General features: G+C 43.7%; 1 protein-coding gene across 20 annotated transcripts in view; it reads left to right on the top strand.

Annotated features, from left to right (window-relative positions):
• The first annotated feature begins 1,537 nt into the window (after positions 1 to 1,537).
• The window catches only part of MAGI1 (membrane associated guanylate kinase, WW and PDZ domain containing 1), a 512,987-nt gene continuing 495,348 nt past the window's right edge, over positions 1,538 to 19,176 (top strand). For 14 of the 20 annotated variants that reach the window (XM_026722042.2, XM_026722034.2, XM_087923626.1 and 11 more), the window contains exon 1: positions 1,539 to 2,437. In XM_026722042.2, coding sequence (XP_026577827.2) covers positions 1,987 to 2,437 — 451 coding nt within the window. In that variant the 5' untranslated portion in view covers positions 1,539 to 1,986. Of the gene's footprint in view, positions 2,438 to 19,176 lie in introns of all 20 variants that reach the window. The other 6 variants (XR_015741597.1, XM_087923629.1, XM_087923628.1 and 3 more) reach the window with 2 other exon arrangements.

Genomic DNA, 19,176 nt, shown 5'->3' with positions numbered 1-19,176 from the left:
ATCCGACCAGGCTTAAGGTTGACTCAGCCTTCCATCCTTCCGAGGTGGTAAAATGAGGACCCAGATTGTTGAGGGCAATAGGCTGACTCTGTGAACTGCTTAGAGAGGGCTGTAAAGCACTGTGGAGCGGTATATAAGTCTACGTGCTATTGCTATTGCTATATGCATTTAAAAAATAAATACATGATTGAAGTTGTCCAGACCTTTGTGAAATAATTACTTATCCATCTCTGCAGAATTCATTGAACACGACCATGTATATCATTTTGTGTCGACTGTTATGTTTCCCAAACATCTATGGAGATTCTCACTCATCCAGGTCATGGTTGTTTCAACCGTTTAAGTTTCCCAAAGTTAGGTTTGCAGGACAGGATAAGTTAACAATTACATTGTTACACTCTATACATCACACTATTACATTACATTATACTCTATACATCACACTACAATTTGATTAGGGTACATTTTTTGTGAAATTTGCATGGAATTCAGTTTAACTGTGGTGGCGTGATGTGTGCAGTACTGCAGTACTGACTGCCGGTGGTTTGCAATTTGGCAGTTCGAATCTGACCAGGCTCAAAGTTGACTCAGCCTTCCATCCTTCAGAGGACAGTAAAATGAGGGCCCAGATTGTTGGGGGCAATAGGCTGTGTAAACTGCTTAGAGAGGGCTGTAAAGCACTGTGAAATGGTAGATAAGTCTTAAGTGCTATTGCTGTTGCTATTGTTATAACTACTTATTTTATGAAACATGGGCACCCTGTAACAAGAAGCAAAAGACTTCCACAGAAGTCTGCTGAAGCAGAACCCCAGTATTTCTATGGGGTTAGGGTTTGTCAGACTCCTGAATGGAAAATAACCTTACAACATAGTATGGGTGACTTGCAGGGCCAGGGCGACGTGCAGTAAGTTCACATGGTGCAATAGGATTGTGTGTTTGTTAGTAGGATTCACTGGGTTAGGGATTTTTCTCTCTTCACTGTGAGTTGTATTGAGTGGTGGTGGTGGGGGGTTGCATGAAGGACGCCTCAGCCAATCTCACTGTATACAATATGTTGTCTTCTGACAATAAAGGTTTGAATTTGTTTGCCCAGCCGTTGTTGTAGAGATCCTTTTATCACGTGCAATAAGTACAGTTAACTCTACAACCACGGTAAATTACACACGCTGAGAGGCGGCGTCTGCTGGAAAGGAGAAGCCAACTTTTACGCATTGTGATAGGCTCAGGAACGAGGGGCAGGTTTGGAAAACAAAGGAGACGCCCCCTTTACCCCCCCCCCCAGAAGAAACAACAACAGCAACAACAACAACTAGCTGGGCATTAGCCGGACCCGCTTTCTGGACGCTATTCCCTTGGGGGGGGGGGGAGTTCATAAAGAGAAGCACAACCAAACACACGTGTCCCCGCAGCGCGCGCCCCAGTCCCGTTTATTCCCCCCTCCCCCGGCAGCGAGGATCCCAGTTTTCCTCGGCTGGGCGGGGCCGAGGGCAGGAGGGGGCGGAGAGTCGGCCGGGCGCCTGCGCCAAGCCATTCCTATCGCTACTCTGGAGTTCGGCTCGGTCTTGGTGGAATCGAGCCCGGGCGAAAGGTAACAAAACAAGCGGCGTCTTTTGTATTGGCTTAAAGGAGCCGCGGTCTGTCGGTCGGTCGGAGCCCCTCGGAGGAGAGCAAAGTAGCAAAAGAAAGGGGGCAAAGAACGGCGGCGCCAGGTGAGGGGCGAAGGATCCGGGACCAGGCGCTGCCCCGAGGGGAAAACCTCTCGGCGGGGAAAGAGAATTAGCTAAGAGGAAGAGAACCGGCCGAGATCCGCGCAGGTTGGAAAAAACCCTAGGAGGAGAAGCGGGGCAGGACGACGACCCGGTGATTACGATGGGAACCTCGTTGGAGGCGCCGGTGGAAGAGGCTGCGGGCTTGAACCGCGCGTAAGTCGCTTCGGTGATGGCTTGAGCGAAGCGGCTGGAAAGTTGCCGGAGAGCTTTTTGCTCTATGCCCGGCCGGTCGGGATCCTTTGCCCGGAGCAGCCCCGCGGTGGACGTCGGCTCGATCCTTTCCCCCCACCGGCCCCTCTCCCGGTGTAAATCCCCCTTCCCTTCCTTTTGCGCGCAACTTGGCGACCCGATCGCCATGTCGAAAGTGATCCAGAAGAAAAACCACTGGACGGCCAAAGTGCACCAAGCCACGGTGAGCCGCAATGCTCAGGGCCAGCTCGGGGTCACCGTCCTCGGGGGAGCGGAGTACGGAGAGTTTCCTTACGTCGGGGCGGCCGAGGTCGAAGGGGAGGCGGCGCTGCCCGGAGACAACGGCGAGAGCAAACTTGGCGAAGGGGAGCTACTTTTGGAGGTGCAGGGTGTCCGGGTATCCGGGTTGCCCCTCTACGACGTGCTGGAAGTTATCCGGAGCTGCAAGGAGCCCATTGTTTTCAAAGCCGTCAGACAAGGTGAGAGAAAGAGAAAGGCGGGCCGCTTGGCAGGACTTTGGTGCGGACTTCCAGACGGGGTGGGAGTGGGGGCCGCTGCGCTCCAGGAGCCTTTGCTTTCATTGTTTGCTGCCCTCAGCGAAGGGGGCGAGGGGCTATGAGGGAGGGTTGCCGGTCCTGATGCCTTTTGGGGGCGAAGTTGTGAGGTTTCCCCCCTCCAACCTTTTTCATGAGGTGGGGTGGCTGAGGAGACCTGCCTGAATGGCTTGTTTTTCTGGTCAACACGCGCGACAGCGACGCTTTAGAGTTTAGACGACCTTTCCTGCCTTTCGTGGATTCATCTTCTGTGAAATATCTGATCGGTGGTTGGTTGTTATTAAAATGAAAGCATTCCGGTCGTGTTTTCCTCAGCCAGCCATCCCGTGGGACTTCTAGCTCCTAAGTGGTGCCTGGGACTTAGGAAGCCGCTCTTCCTAGAATTTTAAACCCTGGATCTTTAGGTAAAATGGCATTCTGCCAAGGCATCAATCAAGCGGAGGACTTTCATTGGTTTGCTGGATCTGCAGGGATCTTAAGTTGCCTCGGGTGGGTGGGTTCTGACTGTCCAGTCCTGATGAGATCCTAAAGTTATTGGCTTTTATTGTACGGTTCTGACAGATTGTTAGGGTTGACTCCTGAACTAGTTTGATTGCTTCAAATCAAGCTTGTTGGACTTGGAGCCAGGGATAATTTGCATGTGTTTTAATTTTTATCCTTTGTACTTTGAAGTATGAGCTATGGTTTCACTTTAGCAGTCCCTCCTGTAATGTACATGGCTGAAATCCCAGACCTGCCAAAGCAGTAATCTAAAAACTAGCTTAGCTCTCCCAAGATTGACATCTTTTCTGCTGCGTGGAGCTGTAGATCCCTATTGGGTTCATAAAGAATGGTGGCAAGTCTGTAAAAAAAAAAAAAAAACCTGCCAAGAGTCAGACAAGTTAATTCCTACTTGGCTCCAACTTGGGTAGCTTTCTTATATCTTTTGAAAGACTAACAAGGTTCTTTGGTACCCTTGAAATTATATAGATGTATTATTGCATAGCTTTTGTGGAATGCATGTCATGGAATGCATGTTAAGGATTAGTCAGTAGGTTTTTATCCCTGTCTAATTCTTGGAAAATTTGCAGTGTCTGTCTTAGAAAAGGCTGAATTTTCCCTTACTGGGCAATTTTTGTCCCTTGGCTTGGATGCAAAAAGTTCTTGGTCTTCCCTCTGTCACTTTGGCAAAGCAAAGAAACTCTCTCTTTTTTCTGTGTAGTTTGAAAGATGTGCTTTCTCCCAGGTCCACTTTACAGTATAGCACAGGGATGTTAAACTCAAGGCCCGCGGGCTGAATCTGGCCTGCAGGGTGTTTAAATCTGGTCCACAGGGCCATCCAGCAAAGGACCAGTCCTCTGGCCCTCATAGAAATCCAGTTTGACACCCCTGGTATAGCTGGACCTGGCAGATGAAGGATGTGGTGAAATATTGGGCTTAAAAAAAAAAAGGAAGGGTAACTTCTCAAAGAAGAAAATTGTTAGGTAATGTTGGGTGTGCATAAGCTTCAGGTGCTTATCAGATTCCAGTTAGGACTTTATCTTTTAAACTCACAGGTAGCCAGGCAAGGAATAGGAAAGTTTAATTTGTTTGAGTGACTTCTGAGTCATTTAGTTTTTTTCTTAAGGTTCCAAAATAATGCAGCTTTTCTGCCTTTTTCTTTTTCCAGAAATTTCTCTACATCCTGTTTCTGAGGATTTGAAGGTGAATGAATTAGTTTGTTTTCTTTCCTCCTGGACTGCAAAGTTGCACCAGGCAGAGCCACCTTCAAATAACATTTATTCATTTTGTTTTTCTTGCAGCCAGCAGTCAGTCTAGTTTCTTCTCCTCTCCCCTTATCTTGGCATTATTAAAGGAGCTGAATAAACCTACAGAAGAGAAGGAGAAAGGGCCAGAAGCAATATGTTTTGTTTGGATGCAGGACATCAATTGGGAGAAATGCATTCACCTGAGAAACTGAGTCACTATTTCTGTCTTTTCTTCTTCCTCTTCTTCTTCTTATGGATCTTATATTTCTCTCTCCTACATCCTTATGTTTCTACTCTTGGACCTAACTTAAAGTTTTACAGGTAGTCCTTGACTTATGACCATAATTGGGCCCAAAGTTTCTGTTGTTAAGGGAATTTTGCCCCATTTTACCACATTTCTTCCGACAGTTGTTAAGGGCATCACTGCAGATGATAAGTTAGAAATCTGGTTGTTAAGTGAATCTGACTTCACTTGTCAGAAGGTCACAAAAGGTGATCACGTGACCTTGGGACTCTGCAACCATCATAAATATGAACCAATTGCCAAGCATCTGCATTTTGATTACATGACCATGCTGCAGTGTAACTGTGAAAAACGATCATAAGTCACTTTTTTCCAGTGCTGTTGTAACTTTGGTCACTAGACAAACTGTTGTAAGTCGAGGACTACCTGTACTTCCACATCCCCTTTGTCTATAAGTGACACGGAAAGTCCAATGTTCTTGTCCAGAATTCAAAAATATTTATGATCTTGGCAAAGTTTTCTTCAGTTCACTGAATGGGGAATTTCCAGGCCGGGTGGCAACTTCTGTCAAAGAGCCAAAGAAATATTTCACTTGACTGGACTTGGAAGAATTTCTGGAAAGAAAGGGGAAGGCTCCTCCTATGGCGAAGTATCCCTTTGAATTGGAACATTTTGATTTCTCTGCTTGAGGATGACTAAGGTCTGTGTATGTGAGGTTCCCCCCCTCCCCAATGGAAGCATGTGATTGCCAGCTGCCTCCTTCCTTTACGTCAAAAGGGTGGCATAGACTTTGCATGGAGAATGGATTATTTTCCTTCCCCTTCTCCCCACCCCCACCCGGACTGCTGCTTGCCAGGAATGGGTTATTTTCAGCTTTACTGAAATCCCAAACATTCCTTCAAATAAGAAACTCCCCTAGCAACAGGATGCCTCTGGATCGCTTTTAGTCTGTACAAAAATACATTTTCATGTTTTCTGCCTTGGGCTGTTCAGATCCCGGTGGGCACCTTCAACAGTAAGTAGGATCTCTTGATTAAGGAAGTTGAAGATGGGCAACCTGTGGCTCTTCAACTGAATTATATCAACTAATGTCTCTTACTGTCGGCCATCTTGATTGGGATGGTTGGGAGATAATCATCCCTCAGGAGCAGCAGGGCTTTTGAGTTTTGACCCTTGAAGCCGATTGAGTCTTGGCTGTCCACCAGGACGATAACAAGAGACTTAGCAACCTTGATAAAAGAGAATTGTTGTTCCTGAAGGGATGCTTAAGCTGTTGGCGACCTTACCTGAGCATCTAGCAAAGTTGCTTATCTGCAATGTGGATTTTATCATTTTTAAAGTATAAATTTATATAATTTGTATTAAGCATTTTGACTGTAATAGTAAAATCTCATCCAAACTAAACTTAAAGAAAAGAAGAATAGAAAGGAGTAAAATGCGCAAAAAAGGAAAAAAGAGAAGAAAAAGAAAAGACACATTCTGGTGAGACAGAAGGTCCCTGAGGATAGACTTCAGCACAAGTCCAAAAGCCCAGAAAACTAAACTCTGGTCCTGATGACCAATCCAGATTGGATCCTGCAACATTGTCCTGGGACACGTACATTTGCCTTCATTCGTGAAAAAAAATAATAGTAAAAAAAGAATATATAGAGAGGTGCTTCCAACTCCACAAGTAAAAACAAATGTAGTGACTTTGCCCTCCCCTCAAGATTATAAACATTTATCTCTTCATCCCATATCCCATCTTGTAACTATAAACAATTCCACCATACATTATCTTTTCAATCCTGATGTCAACAGAAAATCCATAAAGGGTAGCCAAAAATACCAACATATCTTGTTTTAACCATGATCAAAGGAACCACTTTCTATTTCTTCCTTTTACTTCTAACAATATTAATCTTTAGTTCATTCAAATATTGTCATAAGACTTTATTTTTCTTTGCTTTTTTTCTTTGTTTCAATGCACAGGCCTTAACAAGCATGTTCTGTAAATACAATGGGAAAAAATTAGCCAAGTCACTTCCTTGGTTTGTCATTTGTATTTCCCTTTTAAATTTTAAAAACACTGGATTTATTTTGTAAATCCAAATGAAACACCCTTTTCTAAATCATTCTTTTGGACTGTCAGCTCTACATCCACTTTCAATACTATCTATCTTATCAGCTGTTCTTTTCTACATCTGTCATTTCTTCATTAAAGTCTTTTGGACATAGCCTGACCATAGAAGCAGGCACAGATATTTTCTGATTCTGTTCTTCAGATGTCTCCTTCAATATTTTCAATGTCATGTTTTTCCAACATTTAATAAATTTTGAAGTTTTCCTCTACCTAAAAAGTTTAGTCTCCATTAATGAACAGTTTTTGAAATAATTAAATTGCTTATTTTTGTTTTGTCTTGTAGAAACCAAAACAGAATAGATTTCCCAAGAGAAGCTATTTGTTTTTTTATAATTCCAAAACCTTATTATCAAAGTTTCAGTATTTCAATTTTATGTGGACCTTTAGTCCATTTATAACTTTCTACGATCAACATTTTATTTACCTGTTTATTCCAGATTCCTTAATTTGTTAAGCACATGTATATTTTTTCTCATTCAGGATTGACATTTTCAAACATGGTGTTCTGAAGGTGTCTCATAGGTTAGAAGTAATTGATGACCACTCGTGGGCAAATCTCCTGTCCTCTCATTATCCTGGGAGGTTCCAAGTAGCCAATCTATTCACTGGTTCCTTGGCTTTTGCTATGGTTGTTGGCTTTTGGAAAGCCAGCTTGTATTTGAAATACTTCTCCTGGAACAGCAAATTTATCCATATGGATATAAGGAACATGGTTTGACTTGCACTTACAGTCATCTGGATAATATGTTGTAAGCTGCTGTTAACTATATTAATTAAAAAGTGAGTCTATAGGACTGAACTTTAATGGTCTTTAAGTTTTAGAGAATAAATCCAATCAATCCTTGGCATACTTTTCTTAATTCTGATGACCTAGACTGTTAACTGGGATTAGATGGAACCCTCAAATTTCTAGCCAGTGTGTGGTTTTGTTTGTTTGCTTCTTTATCACAGTAGGCAAGTACTGAAAAGTTTAAGTCCAGCTGGAGGATGTGAGGTTGGGGAAAGTTCATGATGGTTAAGTTCTGTCATTAGTGACAGGCTTTTTTTTATGAATGTGAATAAATTTTGTCTGGAATTTTTTTTTAAATTATGCAAAGTGTACTTTTGGAAGGCTTGAGCAGTTTTAATAGTAACTTAAATAAAAAGATTCCTCTCGCACATACGTGCTGGTTGTTTCCAGTTCTAGGGAGTGGTGCTCATCTCCATTACAAAGCCGAAGAGCCAGCGCTGTCCAAAGACATCTCCATGATCATGTGGCCGGCATGAACTAAACACCGAAGGCGCACGGAACGCTATTACCTTCCCACCAAAGTGATCCCTATTTTTCTACTTGCAGTTTTAGATGCTTTTGAACTACTAAGTTGGCAGAAGCTGGGACAAGTAATGGAAACTCACTCTGTTATGTGGCGCTAGGGATTAGAACCGCTGAACTGCCAACCTTTCTGTTTGACAGGCTCAGCGTCTTAGCCACTGAGCCGCCACTTAGACTCACTCTTGATTAAATCCTTGCTGTTTAAAAGAATGTCTGGGTTTTGTTTTTCCCCAATAGCTGTTTGATGGAGTTTGTATCTAGAGGATTAATACCGTGTTTGTCATAAAATAAGGCCGGGTCTTATATTTTTTTTGAGCCCCGAAAAACGGCTAGGCCATCTTTTTGGGGTTGACTTAATCCCCGCCCCTTGCATCCTCATCTAGAGCGCCCCGCAGGCAGCCTCGCCACCAGCCGCTCCTAACGGGTGATCATGGCGAAGCGCAGAGAGCTCCCTACTCCCACCAAACACCTTTGCTGCAGACCCAAGACCTTTGGCACCTGCCACTGTTGCTTTCCCTTCTGCCCATTCCGCCGCCACATTTGGAGCTGCTGCTTCCGTGTTTGGAGTGCCGCTGCCATTTGGAGTGCCGCCGCCATTTGGAGCACTGCCATCATGTTTGGAGCTGCCACATCCAAGTTTGGAGCTGCCGCCGTGTTTGGAGTGGTGGCGGTGCTCCAAATGGCGGTGGTGCTCCAAACAGCGGCAGTGCTCCAAACAGCGGTGGGGTTCCAAACGCGGAAGCGGCAGCTCCAAACGTAGCTCCAAACAGCAGCGGTGCTCCAAACAGCAGCGGTGCTCCAAACAGCAGTGGTGCTCCAAACGTGGAAGTGGCAGCTCCAAATGCGGCAGCGGCATGGGCAGAAGGGAAATCAACAGCGGCAGGCGCTGAAGGTCTTGGGTCTGCTGCAAAGGTGCTTGGCAGGAGTAAGGAGGTCTCTGCGCTCTGCCATGATCGCCCATTAGGAGCAGCTGGTGGTGAGGAATTGCTGCCCACGGGGCACTCCTAACGGCAAGTCCCCCCGCCCTTCCCCCCATTTTGCATGTTTTAAAATAGGCCTAAATTTGGGGTGAGGGGCTTAATTTCATTTTATGCCTAGAAAACATGCTGGGTCTTCCTATTGGAGGAGGTCGTATTGTTGGAGAAACACGGTATATGCATTGAAGAATATGAGAACTGCATTACAGTAGTTGCAGTCTAAATCTGCACACATTTTGCTACATTTTCTATAATCACTTGGTGTTCATTATGGCTTAGAGGTTAATGCAAATGCAATGTTTTTCTAACTCTCTAACATCTTTTGGTGAGGTTCACCCAAATGTAATGAGCCACAAGTCAATAAATCACACGTAGTAGTGTTAGTGCTAGAAAAGCAGCAAGCTTCTTCAAAACTCCTAGAACATTTTAGCATGGTTTGGATAAATTGAAAAGTGTCCTTACGGTTTATTTGGTTTGGTGATTTTCTGGCTATTGAAATTTTTTAAATCACTTCACATATTTGTACTACATGCTTTATGACTTTATGTGTGAATCTACTTGATTGTAGTTCAGTAAACCTTAGTTATACAGATAAGGACTTAGCAAAGTGTGGATGTTTCTTTTCCCATCAGTATCCACTGTTGTCCTAATGGTGAGAACAATCAACCAATATAATGGCTTGCCTTCTAAGTTGTGGATGCTCCATGACTGGAGGCTTTTAAGAAGAGATGGGACAGACATTTGTCTGAAATGGTACAGGGTCTCCCGCTTGAACTAGGACTAGAAGATCTCCAAGGTTTTCCCAACTCTGTTATTCTGTGTTTCATTTCAGCCAGTGCAGTGTAACATAGTGCCAGAATTTGAACAGAAGTTCAGAAGAATGCTATAGTGCAGTGGTGGCTAACCTTTTCGGCACTGAGTCACGAAATGAGAGCGCGTGCACCGGAAGAGCAGCTCTCTGATGCACGCGTGTGGGAGTGCCGGAAATTGGAAGCTTAGCTTCCCAGCACGTGCATGCATGCCAGCCACTTGTCTTCCAGTTTCTAACGCACATGCACATGCGAAGACCAGCTGGCCAGCATGCATGCACGCACAAAGACCATCTGGCCAGTGCACACATACATGCCGGGAGATGCTCTTCCAGTTTCTGGTACTCCCGCATGCATGAAAACCAGCTGGCCAGCGCTCATGTGCGTGACGGAATCTGAAAGAGCAATGGGCGACAGCTGGCGTGCCCAAAGAGATGGTTCTGTGTGCCACTTCTGGCACACATGGAATAGGTTCGCCGTCACGGCTATAGTGACTATCCCAAATTTGGATTGCAAAAACCAAGAGAATCAAACATAAGTGGAAGCAAAGAGACCTAGGAAAATCTTCTTGCTGCTGTCTGGTAGTCATCTGGACTTTTGCAGCTCAGATCGGGCAGGCATTGCTAGAATTTGAAGGTCCAGTTCATATACTTGTGATTTGACTGAAGATCTCTGTCTTGTTTCAACATTATCCTGGAATTTGTAGATGTTTAGCCTGGTGGCAGCTCTGGAATCTGCCTCGGCTGATGTAAATGATTTATGTATGGCAGTGCAAAACTATTTGTAAGTTACGGCAGCAGCTAAAGTGATTAGAAAATGTAGAGGCTTATTTTGAAAGCACTTTTCTGTTGATTATCTTAAGTCAGAAATGAGAGGCAGAACTGATTTCCTTGAGAGACCATGGTTTAATTGTAATTAGGGCAGAGTGAAATGCCACAATCCATACTCAGCCTTTAATTGTGATATCATATATGAATTGCTGGGAGTTAGGAATATAAATTTAACAAATTATCACTAATTATCATTCCTACTGTTATTATGTTGGAAATGGCGGTGGTGAACCTAAAGGCTCACCACCTGTATTTGTTTTCAAGATACAGAGACAGGAAGTAGGATAGGACCCAAAGAGGCCACACTAGCATTAGTTCTTTCAGTGCTCCTAACTTTTTAATTTATCCTTGGTGGGTGGAGATTGAGATAGACTGGCTGATCAGGTTAAGGCTTTTTAAAAATTTTTAAATGAAGTATTCAGAAGCAAAACTATACAAGGAAGTCTCGTTTTGCTGCTCGTAGGAAAGATGATTGAGATATCACCAAAATGAAGGGAAACCAGCAAGGTGACATGCTGTAATGTGCCACTGTTCGTGCCAGTTCTGGCTCTTAGTGTGCCAATGTACTGAACTGCCAGAATGCACTGAAAAGTCAGGCTAAGACTTTTGAGAAATGTTAAATTTTTCTTTCGTAGGAATCTTATTAATCAAAGAAGCATTTTAAAAATGTGAAATTGAGTTAATATTAGTTTAAAGCTAGATAGGGCTTGCAAAAGCAATCATTACAAATTATTTACTGATTTTGCCCCACTGTAACTTCATATAGCCCACTTTACATGGTGTTACGGGATCTTTTATTTGTTTTGAGTAGTTTTCCTAGAAAAGCTGAAGGAGATTGCAATGGCAGGGGCAAAGAGAAAAAGCCATTGAAGGCCACTAAAAAGATCTTTAATTCTAGTTCATACCCAACATGCAATGCAACACGTAACATTAATGAGTTATCAGGACCTGGCATTGGACATGTCTAAATCTGAACTTGCTTAAAATCAACAACGGTATATTTGAGTTTGATTAGGAACTTGGTGTCCATTTTATGTGAGAGGAGCCATCGCTCAATCTAAGTTGATCAGCAAGAAATCCATTCAAGCATCATGATGATAGGGTCCTAACGCCATTTTATTCTAGCCCAAGGCTGTAGAAGAAAATAGATTTTTAAGAGCAATAACTTTTCCCATAGTGCATATGCACACTTTATTCTCCCCCCCCATCCACTAGTCCAATTGGTTTTTATGGATTTATGATTAAATGCAAAAACTTGTAAAACTTGTTTAAGCGGTGGCAAACATGGGAAGAATGTCCATATAATTGAGCAGTGATTTTCTCTTCCAAATTACTCTGATAACTGTTTCTAGCCATGTCTATAGAATTTTCCTTCCTTCCTTCCTTCCTTCCTCCCTCCCTCCCTCTTCACATTTTGGAACTACCTGTTTCCCTCAAAGAGGGAAGGATTATGGGACTTAAAGGACATGAGGTTGGGTGAATGATGCTACAATCATACTCACTAAAGACACAGAGAGAAATAATAGATTAAATTCATCAAGAAGTACAGTAAACCACTGAGTGCTTTTTGCCTTGACAAAAGGCAAAAGTCCGTTTTGATATCTTAAGGCAAAGTATAGCTATAAGGTTAGTTGCCTGATACTGAGCATTATGGAGCAGCAATAAATGATTGGAAGATAAGAAACTTCATGTCACCATCACCTATCTTATACCTTCCAAGTTATATTGCTATCTTTTAACGGAATGGATGATTCTGTACCATCAACTCATTGTTGAAGTAAAATGCAATTATTTGTCCAAGGCCTGTATTGATTTGTCAGTTGATATGTGGTTATACTCCAACAATTTGGTGGTTTACCATTCCTCTGACGGTAGCTTATTGCTGGGAAAACCTAATTTTCCACTAACTTTTCCAATTTTGCATTAGTCTTCTAAAACACGCTGGAATTTTGTTTCACTTATTAAGCATAATGAATATTCACTGAAGTAAATGCCCATCTCCATAATTTTTGAAAGGCTAGTCTGATGATTGCATTGGCTCTCACTTAAATTGGTGTTTCCGTGTAAGAATAGATTTCTACAAATTGGTGGAATGCTTTGAATTCCAGTAGACAGAATAATAGTCAATAACCTCATTCTTCTCCTTTGTTTGCAACAGGGAAGTTGATCTGAAACTTTCCAAAATCTGCCCTGAAACTGACACAAGGCCAAAAAAAAAAAAAAAGGTCTTCAAAAAAGTCAAAACCTGCAGATGACATTAAAATGCAAACTTGTTTGTTCAGATCTGACTTGTTATCCTTCAATTTATATCTGAATTTTAAAATCAGTCTTGAATGGTAGGTTGGTGGTGGCTGAATATTATGAAATTAAGGAGGGTTTCTGTCAGTTTTTCGGTGAAAGAGAATCTGGTTTTTATAAAATTCATCTACTCTTACATTCCGGCCTGAGGAGAAAAAAACAGTGCAAATCTTCCCATACGCGATTCCTGTTTTATTCCAGTGGGGACACTGTAGTCTGTATTCCAATGCCATGTTTTAAGTGAATTAATTCTCCAAGTAGTGTAGCCGCAGTATTCAAAAACTTTAGTCAGTTTTCATGCTTAGACTTTTTTTTAACCTGTAAGTATCTCTGGTTGCATAGTTGAGCATGTTTAATTTAATCTTTTGCAAGCTCTCGGGTTGCATCATTTAAAAAAAAGTTTTGGGTTTCCAAGAATACATTTCATTAAGCTGGTTTGAGAACAAGCTATTATTATGTTGTTATCATTTGCCTTGCAGTTACTTCTCTCTATTTTGCATCCCAGGTAACTGACCTGCTTCATCCAAAAAGTTCAAGTCTGTGATTTTAGGGCCAGGGGGTTAAGTTCTTTCATGAAGGTCAAAGGTGGAAAGTTAAAAACAGTGGTGGGCTACAACCGGTTTAACAATTGGTTCTGTGAGCGCGTGCACGGCGTTCAAAGTACAGCAATTTGAAGCTCAACTGCTTACCTTCTAGGGCAGCCCTGGTAACTAGAACAGCTAAGGTATGGAAATCAGCTGTAGTGCACAAATCTACTGAGCCAGAAAGAAAGAAATATAGGACAGGATAGGACCGGGGTGGATGGGCGGGGCCAGCTGAGGGTTGGAACTACCGGTTTGCTACAACCGGTCCGAACCGGCAGCAGCTCACTACTGGTTAAAAACAATGGTTAAATTAATTCCCATTTTCATGCTATTGTTTGTTTCCATTGAAGTTAGAGGGGAAAAAATGTTCTAATAAAACGTGTTCTTAGATATTTGTGATTCTTAGATATTTGAATTTATTTTCACGGTTCAAGATCCTTTTCAATCAAATTGTGCAGCAGCATATTCTTAACTGGCTGGACATTAAGAATAGACTTTCTGCACTTTGGTTTAGGGTTGTCCACTTATATGTCTTCTCTTTGCTTCCAATATTAATTGCAATGGAGCTGGAGAATAATATGGAATTAATATTTTTTTAATAATGCAGTTACCAGGATCTAAGCAAAGTGCTCTTTCTCTAAAGCCTTTTCTGGTTCTGTTAAACAGATACATTAATGCCTACAGAGCAGAATTGCTGTAATGTACAAAGACAACTAACTGTATAAAGATCTTGATAGCTAAACACTTTGGAATGCCAGAAAGTTCTCTTTAGAATTGGCCTGATTTGAATGTGAGGGTGGGCTGAGGTGGAGTGGAGGATGGAGTGTGGCGGGAAACCATCTATCATTAGAACATGCTTGTACCTTAAAAATCTGGCTTCACCTCCTGTATTAGCTTTTTGTTTCAGCTGTTGCATTTTCTATTCCTCTCTGTGAATTAATCAGTCTAAAGTTACTACCCATACAGATTTGTTTATCCGAGTGATGTAATTAAAATATTTTGATGATCGCTAAAAGGAAAGGAACAAATGCAGTGAGTTAATGAAGAGAGACAGTGGTCCTGTTTTTCTGCTTGCCATCATATATATTGATCTGACAACATTAATTTGAGTCTGACCTGACTTTTCAAAACAGAGAAAGAGGATGGTGGATTTCTTTGCAGGGCTGGCATGAATTAATCCAAGTCAGCTGTGGAATGTTAGGCTCAATTACATTTACCAGTGTGAATGAAACAGCCTCTTTAATTCTGACATCTTTTCCCCTGAGGGTGTCTGAAAGGGATGTGGTGGCTTCACTAGTCTGTATTTTTTTTCCTTGTTTGCATCTCCTCCCTGGAAAACACTCCAGGGGTTTGGATAAGTAAGAGCAGAAGGAGAGAGAGAGAGACATATTTATCAGTGCCTCGGTGAATTTTTATGTAATTCTCCCATGAGCTGTTCAGAGCATCCAGTAGTGGGAGGTGCTTCAGTCTCTGCATGTCTAGGCTGGGCTTAATTTGTGGAACGCTCCTCCTCCTCCATGGGACTCCTCTCCAGCGTTCCCCAGTTTTTGCTTAGCCTCGTGAGAGATAGGCAGTGCTTGTGATTCTTCCTTGGCTGAAACAGGAAAAAAAATCATTTCGTTGCCAGCAGGTTTGACAGTTAATCAGCTTGTCTTTAGGCTTCTATTCCAGTCCAATTTCTAAAGTTGGCTCGCATTGTAGAGATCGCAGCCAGACAGGTCCAACTTAGGGAAGCGCCAATTCGCGCCCCAAAGTGGCGGGAGGTTTTTTCGGCGCTGCTCCGTGCCCCCACCCCACAGTCGGTATTTCTACCCCTGCCATTTCGACTGATTGCCGCAGCGTTTTCTTTTAATCAGCGGCATGACTTTTCGCTCCAAACTGAGTTGTATCGCTCTCCCCCCCCCCGTCTGAATGCCATTTGGAGTGGAGGATTTAAACACTTAGTACCTTCCACCCTTCCCCGCCACTTAGCTTCATAGAAAAAGCCATTGGAGGCTATTCATATACAAGGCGGAAGTTTGCTGCTGAGGAGCGCGCCAAAAGATTAATGGCCGGAGGCCATCTTTTCTGTCAAGACCTCATGGCCGCGCGTCAGTATTCATTCTTGTGCTGTGTGAGGTAGCTCTGCTCGGAGCAGAGGTTCCCTTCAGATATTCTGGGAACCATTATACCCTCGTCTTGATTTGTTTTCATTCAAGGCTATTCTTACATTCAAATTGTTGGCTTAATCCTCACAGCCCAATTAACTCAGTGGCCCAACAGCGAGCACCCAGGCCTGTGTCTGCCTGTGTAGGGAAGCTGTTGAAGGCCTCTACCCTTATCAATCTGGGCCTTTAGGCGTTCGTAATTTGGCTGTTTGGCTTTGCTCTGTATGTAACATCGTGCCACTTAATTAACATTCTTATACTTATTATCATAGATATATATATATTAGTGCTTATAATAATAATAATAGTAATAGTAGTAATAATAATAATCAATTTCTCTTCAGTATAATATTTTAATTTCAATAAAATATTATTACTGAGATACGACTCATTTTAGATAAGTATTATTCAAAAAAAAAAGAGAGAGAAAAGGGGGCAATAAAATCATCATCAGGGCAACTGGTCTATCCTCAGATCAGGCCCCTGGGCGTGCCAACCGCCTTCACAGTATTGCATTGTATAACAAGCATACTGCAATTCCAATTTGAATCGAAATGGCAGACGGTAGCACCTCTCAGACCTCATCCTTGAAGGCAAAAGCCAAATCCCAACACAAACCTAAGCAGGCTAAGGGGAATTCTAAAGCCTCAGAAAGGGATGCTATCAGGCGCCATAAAGCTTTACAAAAGCAGATAGATAAGTGCACTTGGGAGGCACACAATGTCTCACAGGACTTCCCTTCCTCCAGCCCAGGTCCATCTACCTCTTCCCACCCTCCTCCTCCCCTAGATCTCTCCCTCTCATCCAGGCGCAGCTTGGCTCCCCAAGGCCAACAGGCCCAAGTGCCTGGGACACCGACCACGCCAAGGGCTCCCGAAGCCACATTCACGCCGACGGCTGCTGGTCTTTGTCAGGGCGATAGTCTTACTGAGGAGGTTCCAGAGAGGATGAAAGCCTGGATGGAGCTGGCAATCCGCCAGGGAATCGCAGCGGGACTTCAACACGCAGTTATGACCAGGGTATTCCTGTGATTACCGATCATGATTCCCAATTGCTGAGGTCATTGATCAGGTCAGAGCAGCACCATACCCAGGTACATTTACAGGGGGAGGTCCCCCTCCAAGGGCCGATGGAGAGGAGGAGGAAGAATTGGATCAAATGGATCAAATGGATCAAATGGATGAGACTGAATCAGGATCAATACATGATAGCGAGCCCCTATCAGAAGCAGACCCCTTAGAAAGGGGAATGTCTGAGGATGAGGGCCTTATTCCTGACCAACCTGTTTTCACAGGCTTTTTCCGCCCACAGCTTTTCAGATCTCTCTTGTTTAAGGCAAAACATATTGCACGCCTAAACAAGTCGACCCCTTCCACCACACCAACTCCTTTGGAAGAGGGACCAGAGGATCTGATTTTCAACCAACCGGTAGTTGAAGCAGAGGTGATCCCAGTTCCTCCCATGTTTTCTGACCTGGTACAGAAGCAGTGGGCCTCTGCAGCGGTATACACAGTCCCCACTGGATATGACAAGAAATATTTCAATTTGGCTCCTGGTTTCTCAAAATTATTGAATACTCCCGAGGTAGATCAACCTATAGTGGGATTAGCATCCTCCCCCATTCCCAGTGATGCACTGGAGGCATTAAAGCCAGAGGAAAAACGGACCGAGTTAGCCCTACGCAGAGCCCATCAGTCTGACGCGTGGGCCATCAGAGCAGCCACAGCCGTCTCTTTCTTCACACGTTCGTCTCTCAGATGGCTCCGCCTCTTACAGGAACATGTCCCTAATTCTAACCTTAGAGGGCATCAAGATATTGCTAAACTTATTGCTGGTGCTGAATTCTCAGCTGATGCAACTTATCATGCAGTCAAGTTTTCAGCCAGGGCCATTACTTCACATGTCACAGCGTGACGCTTGCTATGGTTAAAACATTGGCAAGCCGACTTTAAGCACAAATGCAAGCTGGCTTCATCCCCAATTGTGGGAGACAGACTGGCCCTTCCCTTGATCTGCTACTAATAGAAACCCGTAAGAAAAAGAAAATTCTTCCTTCCCTTTTTGGGAAGTCAGATCCTAGAAACCCCCAGTCCTTTTGGAGGGAATCCTTTCAATCCTTTTACCAGGGATCCTTTTCACCCAGATATCAGAGACCCCCATCATTCAGACCAGGGCAGCAGCCAGATAAGTCCAACTTTGGGGATAGGAGCAGAAGGGGTGGCCAGTCCAAAAGATCCTTTCGGGGAGCAGGAAACAGGCCTTTTCGGCGTCCAAGATAACTCCTGGGACCCGACCCCCATTGGCGGATGTCTTAAATTATTCACCGACCAATGGGACTCCTCAACCTCTGTTTCCTGGGTCAGAGACACGATTAGATTTGGCCTTGCGCTGGAGTTTCAATCCACTCCCCCAGATTTTTTCATGCCATGCCCTCTCTCCAGATACTCCGTTAAACGTAATCTCATGGAATCGGCTATCCAACACCTACTGGATATACGAGCCATCCAACCAGTAGCTACCACTCAACAAGGGCTAGTTTTCTATTCACATCTCTTTGTTGTTCCCAAAAGTTCAGGGGGTGGGGTGGAGAGCGATATTAGACCTGAAACGTCTCAACCGTTTCTTAGTATATTGCAAGTTTAAGATGCATACCCTGCAATCTATCTTACTTGGCATCAGAAAGGAGGACATCCTCACGTCCATAGACTTGATGGAGGCGTAACTGCATATTGCTATTCGGCCTTCCCACTATAAATTTCTGAGATTATAATAACCACCATTTTGAATATGTGACCCTTCCTTTCAGACAAGCTTCTGCCCCTGGGACCTTCACGAAGGTCCTCGCAGCGCTAGCTGCTCATCTCCGGGACATCCCCGTATGACTCCAGTATTATCTCAGTGACATCTTGATTTTGTCATCTTCCGCCCATCAAGCAGTCAAAGACACTCAGAACACATTACAATCCCTACAAAAACATGGCTTCTCAATACATTGGAAAAGAGTCAATTAACACCATCGACTCGGTTAACCCATTGGGGGCTGTCATAGATACAGTGGAAGGCAAGGTTTACCTGTCACCAGATAGACTAAATAGCATTCAGCAATTAGTTAAGGAGATCAGGGGTCTTAAGAGGGTGTCCCTAGCTGAATTATCAAAATTGTTAGGCAAGATGATCTCATGTATATCTATCATCCCTTGGGCCCGGCTCCACACTAGATCCCTCCAGTGGTTCCTGCTTCTGTACCAGTGCTCCGGCCAAAGCAACTCCAAACACAAAGTCAGGGTACCACCAAAGGTCCTCACATCTCTCCTCTGGTGGACCAGACTACCAGAGGCTGCCTCTTCAAGGAGGCACACAGACTTACCATCACCACCGATGCCAGCCTGTTTGGATGGGGAGCTCACGTTCAATCGCTTACAACCCAAGGCCGCTGGTCTGCCATAGAACAGTCATGCAGCATAAACTGGCTGGAGCTTTGAGCAATACACCTGGCTCTCCGCAGCTTCCTTCCTCAGGTACGCGATCAGCACATACTAATACTGACCGACAACATAACAGCCAAAGCTCACATAAACAAATGGGGGCACACAGTCAAAACATCTCACGTGGGA

The sequence above is a fragment of the Pseudonaja textilis genome, chromosome 2 (genome assembly GCF_049901715.1).
Source record: "Pseudonaja textilis isolate UNSWEBS1 chromosome 2, rPseTex1.2, whole genome shotgun sequence".
In the NCBI taxonomy this organism is placed as follows: domain Eukaryota; kingdom Metazoa; phylum Chordata; class Lepidosauria; order Squamata; family Elapidae; genus Pseudonaja; species Pseudonaja textilis.
Note: the sequence above shows the minus strand (reverse complement) of the source record. Positions and strands in the feature narration are given on the sequence as shown.